A 6,975-nucleotide genomic window follows, 5' to 3' on the forward strand; every position below is an offset into this window, starting at 1 on the left:
AGGAAGAACGAAGAAGCCTGGCCCGGAAGATTATAGACGCTTTTTTCGAGGAGTCCAATCTTCCACTGGAGAAGTTCTCCCTTGCAGACCAAAGGGAAGGCGTGGACAATCTTATAGTACCTTTGAGGATACGCTATAATTTGATCAAGAGAGCACCCCCTTTTTAATTTTTTCATACCTCTTGTAACGTCACATTAATTAATAAAACATTTAGTTTGGTCTAGTTTTGTCGAGTTTGGCTATTGAATTTTGATTTCGTGCAACATTGACTTATACTCTTTCAAGTACTTTCCATTTATCGTTATACGTCGACATTGACCTCCTAATTCTTTAATCGAATAAGCGTTGTTAGAGAGTGCTTTTTTGACTCTGAAGGGGCCTTCCCAATTTGGGGCCCATTTGCCATAACTTTTGTCTTTTTTATCCAATGACAATATAACTTTCCAAACGTAATCACCAACAATAAAAGATCTAGCTCTAACCTTTTTATTGTAAGCCTTTGCGATGCGATCCTTTTGTCTGGTCAAAAAGTCTAAGGCCAATAATCTTTCTTCGTCGAGATCAACCAGTTCGTCAAACATCATATTCCAGTAGTCTTCACTAGGGATTTCTTCTTGTCTTTGAATTCTACAAGACTGTAAGTACACTTCTGCTGGCAGCACTACTTCCTGACCATATGCTAGTCGAAACGGTGTTGCCCCCTTGGCTTCCCTAGGTGAATTTCGATAAGCCCAAAGCATTTGGCCTAAGGTTTCATGCCAACTTTGGGTTTTCGACCCACATGCTTTTTCATCAGACTGATCAGGGTTTTGTTGGCTGCTTCCACCTAACCATTTGCTTGGGCATAATAAGGGGTTGAGGTTAAGAGTTTTATGCCCCAAGATTCTGCGAAAGATGCCACTTTTCGACCTACAAATATTGTACCTTGATCTGTGGTAAGTGTCTGAGGCAAGCCAAAACGATACACAATGTGATTCTGTATAAAATCGATCACTATATACTGGGTAACATTTTGTAACGGGATGGGTTCTACCCACTTAGTGAAATAGTCTATAGCCACTATTATGTACTTGTGTTGCCTCGATGAAGATGGGTTGATCTCACCAATTAAATCCAAAGCCCACCCTCTAAATGGCCATGGCTTGATTATTGAATGCAATTCACTGGCTGGCATATGCCGGATCCCTGCGTGCTTTTGACAATCTTGGCACCCTTTTGCGTATTCGATGCAGTCCTTCATGATAGTAGGCCAATACATCCCTTGTCGGAATAATAACCACTTCATTTTGATTCCTGCTTGATGAGCGCCACATAGACCATCATGCACAATTGAAATTGCCACAAATTCGTCATCCTCGCTTATGAATTTCAACAAAGTACCATCTGCATTTTTCTTGAATAACTCATTGCCTATAATGACATAGCTTAAAGCCCTGTATTTGACTTTCCTGTCAGTTGTTCCTACAGGGTTTTGCAAATACTCGACAATTGGCTTCCTCCAGTCATTGGGCACCATATTATCGATAGTTAAGATGTCAAGATCTGACGGATTCAACTTCTCTTTGACTTTGATTAATTCTTCCAACCTATCTTTATCCACCATGTACCCAGAAGCGATTTGTGCCAATTCATTAGCTTCTTGGTTGTTTATCCTAGGTATGTGGATGACCCCTGCATGGTCGAATTTGGCCAACAAGCTTGTTGCTTTCACGTAATATTTCGCCAGGTTCTCGCTAACACACTTATATTCCTTGGTAAGTTGTTTTATTACCAATTCAGAGTCGCCTTTTACAATGACGTTTTTGGCCCCGTTTTTGGCCCCTAAAGACAATAAGATCTCGAGGCCAGAGATCAAAGCCTCATATTCAGTTTCGTTATTAGAGCAATTCTCTCAAATCCTAAACATGAACTTAGTGGTGATGGCTCGCGGGGATATTATAAGCATCCAATCCCTGATCCTTTCTTATGGCTTGAGCCGTCGAAAAACAGCTTCCAAGGTTGAATTCCTACGTAAGTTATAACTTCTTTGGGTAGAGTGTGTTCTACCAGGAAGTCCGCTACAACTTGTCCCTTGACTGCTTTCAAAGGGACATAAGTGAGTGAATATTCGATTAGGGCTAAAGTCCATTTACCAATTCGACTATGCAAGATGGGTTTGGATAACATGTGTTTTATTATGTCATAATGAGAAAAAACCATTACATCGATTGGCTTTATATAATATTTCAACTTCGTTCAAGAGAAATACAAACATAAACACAGTTTCTCGATTATGGTGTATCGAGTTTCCGCATCATTCAAAACGCGACTTAAATAAAATATGGCTCTTTCGATGCCATTTTCATCCTCTTAAGCTAGCATGTTTCCGATGGTTTCATCTGTTGCTGAGATGTACAACCTCATTGGTTTTCCTTTTATAGGTGAAATCATCACTGGAGGGCTTGACAAGTATCTCTTGAGCTCGTCGAAGGCTTTCTGGTGCTTTGCTTCCCACCGGAACGTTTCTTCATTCTTGAGTCGAAGAAGCGAGGAAAATGCCTTGTTCTTCTCACTGAGGTTGACGATGAATCTTCTAAGAAAGTTGATTTTTCCCAGCAATGACTGCAGCTGCTTCTTGCTAGTTGGCAGACTTGAGTCGAGATAGCTTTGGCTTTGTTCTTGTTGATCTCGATGCCCTTTTTGTGCACCACAAAGCCCAAAAAATCACCTGCAATCACACCAAAAGCACACTTAAGGGGGTTCATTTTGAAACCATGTTTCCTCATCCTCTCAAAGGATCTTCTTAAATGCAATAGGTGGTCATCCCTCGATGGAGATTTCACCACTATGTCATCAATATAAACCTGCATAAAAGTTTCAATGAAGTCATGAAAAATAGTATTCATTACCCTTTGGTAGGTCGCGCCAGCGTTTTTCAACCCAAATGGCATGACCACCCACTCATATGTCCCGAAGGCACAAGGACATCGAAAAGCTGTCTTCGACACGTCTTCTTTTGCGATGAGAATTTGGTTGTAACCAGAATAGCCATCTAACAAGCTCAAATACTCATGGCCAGCTACTGAATCGACCATCATCTCAGCAATGGGCATGTGATACTCATCCTTGGGAGTGGCAGCATTCAAATCTCGAAAGTCGATACAAACCCTCATTTTGCCATTCTTCTTAATCACTGGGACCACGTTGGCCAACCAGTCAACATATCTGGCTGTTCTGATGAACTTGCACCATAGGAGCCTTTCGATTTCTTCTTTGATCTTTACCAAGACATCTGGGTGAAATCTTCTGGGCAACTGCTTCACTGGTTTCTTGTCTTCTTTGACTGGTAGTTGTAACTCCACCAATTCTCGACTGAGTCCAGGCATTTCATTGTAATCTCAAGCAAAACAATCTTTGAATTCCTTGAGTAAGTCCATCATCCTGTCCTTAAGTTCTAGATCAATAAGAGCACTAATGTAGGTTGGCCTCTTCTTCGACCCATCACCCAAATCCACTTCCTCCAAAGGATCCTGAGCCTCCATCTTTTTGGCGACATCTATTAGCGGCTTTTCGAAAACTAATGGGCCATCATCGTAGATGCAATCTAGCCTTTGATTGCGAAGATCTTCTATGGCTTCATCACCTTGTTTATCTTCCAAACACAAGTTATCTTCTATTGCTTTTGCATCATCTTGAATCAACATCTCGACAGGCAAGATTGAAGCGTCAATATCTCTTTTGATGGCTGCATCTTCAGCCATTATGTCGGCCTCTAAAGCCGTTTTTACCTTGTTTTCGGCCGCGTAAGCCGAAATTCGAGCTAAGCTCGAATTAATCATCATTTTGTGGTTTTGCCACTTCCTTGGCAGCACTTTCATCTTCCTCACTCTGCCATCCATTCATGGCATCAGCTTTGCATGACTCATTGAGGTGCAATCCTCGAATGGGGTCTAAGGTCACATAGTATTCTGAGTAAGGGTTAAAATACTGATTGGCCACTGTGTCTAGAGGAGCAATTGTGGCCAGATTCTTTTCAAATTTCTTCTTGTCGACATAACCTGCCTCTGCCAGGCAGTAGCTTTGGTCTGCTTGCACATTCTCGACCACCCCATCTGCTTTCCAAATGGAGATCCTTTGATGCAAGGTAGAAGGCACCGCCCCTACGCCATGGATTCACTCCCTTCCCAGCAGCAAGTTGTAGTTGGCCTTAGAAGGCACAACAATGAAGAGGGTCGACCTGCCTACTGTTCCCACTGTTATGTTCAGCATGATTGCCCCCATGGAGGTGCTCATCTTTCCTTCGTAGTCTGACAAGACCATGTCATGAGGAATCAGGTCTGCCTCAGTTTTGCCCAGTTTCTTAAGCATGAACCTGGGCATCAGGTTAATTGCAGCTCCACCGTCAACTAGAACCTTGTTGACTCCCTTTTCCTTGACTTTGGCCCATACAAACAAGGGCTTCAAATGGCTCTTCATGTGTTCTGAGGGTCTCTAGGAAATAGCTTTCTCGTCTTCGACTACACCCTTCTGCATTACATAGTAGCGCAAGGGATTGTCATCAGCTTCCTCTTCGACATAATAATCCTCGTCGCTCTCAGTGACTTCTGATATTCTATCGAAATCAGTAGGCAAGATAGATACTACACATATAATGTTGAGGTCTTCTCCGTCACTGTCGTCGAAGTCCTTTAGCATATCTTCGTCCTCATCTTCAGCTACCACTTTTGCTTTTTCTTTGACAGGGTTTGGCATAGTCATCCCCTGCTTGATAGCGTGATCGAGTTGGTTGATGATCGATGCCACACTTGGCTTGTCATCTGGATTATCTTCAGGCTTTATGTCCCAAAGCGAGCGGAATTTACCACCCCTCTCTTTCAGCTTTTATTTTTCTCAAGAAACGTCGAAATTGAGTTCTGGTCATCTGTTCTAGAGCATAGTAATTCTTAGAGCCATAGGAGTAATTTCGCGACACCAGCAAATTGTTGACGTAGGAGGATCCTTGACCTATGTCGATATTTTGCCACTTCTGGCGTGGCTTTGGCTTGGGAGGTGCTGGCCTAAACCATTGGTTTCCGGGAAAACCAGCATTGGGGACGTAGGACTTGTCCTTTCCTTTCGGATCTTGGCCCTTATGACCATGATGTCCCTGGGAAACCTCTTCCAACTCTTCATGAGGGTATTTGAGTATCCTGGCAATAGGCACCTTCCTTTGGTAATGTTTCTTCATCTCAGAATCCTGATAAGCCTTAGCTGCTGACTTATCGAACACAACGCTGGATCTAGGGCACATCATGACTTCTCTCTCTCCGTCTTTGCTTCGAGATAATAATTCGACAAGAGTCTCTCCAGCTTTAGGATAAACTTCGTCTAGGCTCACATCTTCTTCAATTTCTGGTTCCTCGACTGCCACATCTTTATCCTCCGGTTCCCCAAGTTTTAATCCCAAGTCGAGCCTTTCAGAGATATAAACCATGGAAATGTGGAGTGGTTCCACGTAGTTGGCTTCAGCTGTTTGTAGCGGATTAGAATCAATCTTCATCTGGCCTTTGGCTTTCTCATCGTACTTGAGCCTTCCAGAATCCAGCGCTCCCTGAACAAGATCCATGAAACGAACACACTGTGAGGTCCAGTGACCAAAAAAGTTATGGTATTTGCAGTACTTTTTTCCTTTCTTCTGTTCAAGAGAAGGAAGTTTTTGGTCTTTAAGGACCACAATTAAACCATCAGACACAAGTATATCATAAATTGCATCACATTTGGTTACATCAAAAGTATAAGTTTTCACAGCAAGAGTGCTCTCCTTAGGAGATTCTTCTCCAACCTTATTTTCATAAGGTTTTAATGTTTTACAAACATAGGGACCTCTTGGCTGGAGCTCAGCCAAGTTGATATCGTTAATATCGACATCAGGAGAGGTTTCGTGATAAACCCATGGACTTCGGCACACCGGTTCGGTGTCGATATATGCTACTTTCTCCTTCTTTGGCTACTTGTTGGTAGTCTTAGCCTTTTCGTCAGACTTTTCAGCTTTTGATAACTCGACGTGCCTCACCCTGTCTGCAAGTTGTGACATATCTCGAATGTATTGCGTGTCGAGTTTCTTCCTAATAGAATATTCCAAGCCGCATGCGGCCAAGATAAACAGCTCATGCTCTAGGACGTGAGTGAAGCATCGAGATTTCAGCATCGTGAACCTGTTCAGATAATCGTCTATGGACTCAGCCGTTTTCCTCTTGACACTTGCCAGGTCCTTCAGGCTCACCTTACACTCTCCCCTAAAGAATTGCTCATGGAAGATTCTTTCCAATTGAGCCCACGTGTGAACTGACCTTGGGGCAAGGGTTGTGAACCATGTGAATGTGTTCTTAGTTAGAGAACTAGGGAAGTATTTCATCTTCAAATTCTCATTGATGGCTAAATCCCCAGCTTCAATTTGATACCTAGCTACATGTTCAACAGTAGACTCTCCAGAGTCTCCTGAGAATTTAGTAAACTTAGGGACTTTCCATCCTCGAGGAAGCTCTGCTTCGAGAACCTCTTCAGTAAAGGCTGAGACAAAATGGGGTCTATTCGTAAAACCCACATTAAAATCATGTTGGTTTAACAATTGTTCGACCACGGCTGCAACATTTTGCTGCCCCCCAGCATTCTGGTGTCGAATTCTTTCCAAAACTCCATCAGCGTGCTCATTCCTGTTCACCATGTACAGGTTCTGGGGTTGTTGTTGCACACCGTCATTTTCTCCAAACAAAGGGTCTTGCACCATGTTTGGAAGCGGTGGCACTGGACCACGCGCAGGAATTGCGACAGGCGGGATTGGTCAATCCCTGGCAAAGGCGCAACTTCGACTTGGGTTCCTAACACCGTAGCCAAACGCCCCATTTGTTGGGCTAACTGTTGGTTATTGGCATTAGTGTTTTGAATCAAAGGGTTAATAATTTCCCCCATCTGTCGAGATAGCATATTAACCATCTCGTGGTTACTATCATCAACTTG

General features: G+C 43.0%; 2 protein-coding genes across 2 annotated transcripts; both read right to left on the reverse strand.

Annotated features, from left to right (window-relative positions):
* Positions 1–239: 239 nt before the first annotated feature.
* LOC130724857 (uncharacterized) lies at positions 240–3,365 on the reverse strand. Its single transcript, XM_057576126.1, has 4 exons — positions 2,934–3,365; positions 2,708–2,843; positions 925–1,821; positions 240–826 (listed from the first exon to the last, which is right to left on the reverse strand). The coding sequence occupies exons 1-4, from the start codon at positions 3,363–3,365 to the stop codon at positions 240–242; spliced, it is 2,052 nt and encodes a 683-aa protein (XP_057432109.1).
* A 2,600-nt stretch (positions 3,366–5,965) lies between these two features.
* Positions 5,966–6,745, reverse strand: LOC130724858 (uncharacterized). The gene has a single exon (XM_057576127.1). The coding sequence runs from the start codon at positions 6,743–6,745 to the stop codon at positions 5,966–5,968; it is 780 nt and encodes a 259-aa protein (XP_057432110.1).
* Between the last annotated feature and the right edge of the window lie 230 nt (positions 6,746–6,975).

The sequence above is a fragment of the Lotus japonicus genome, chromosome 6 (genome assembly GCF_012489685.1).
Source record: "Lotus japonicus ecotype B-129 chromosome 6, LjGifu_v1.2".
Classification (NCBI taxonomy): Eukaryota; Viridiplantae; Streptophyta; class Magnoliopsida; order Fabales; family Fabaceae; genus Lotus; species Lotus japonicus.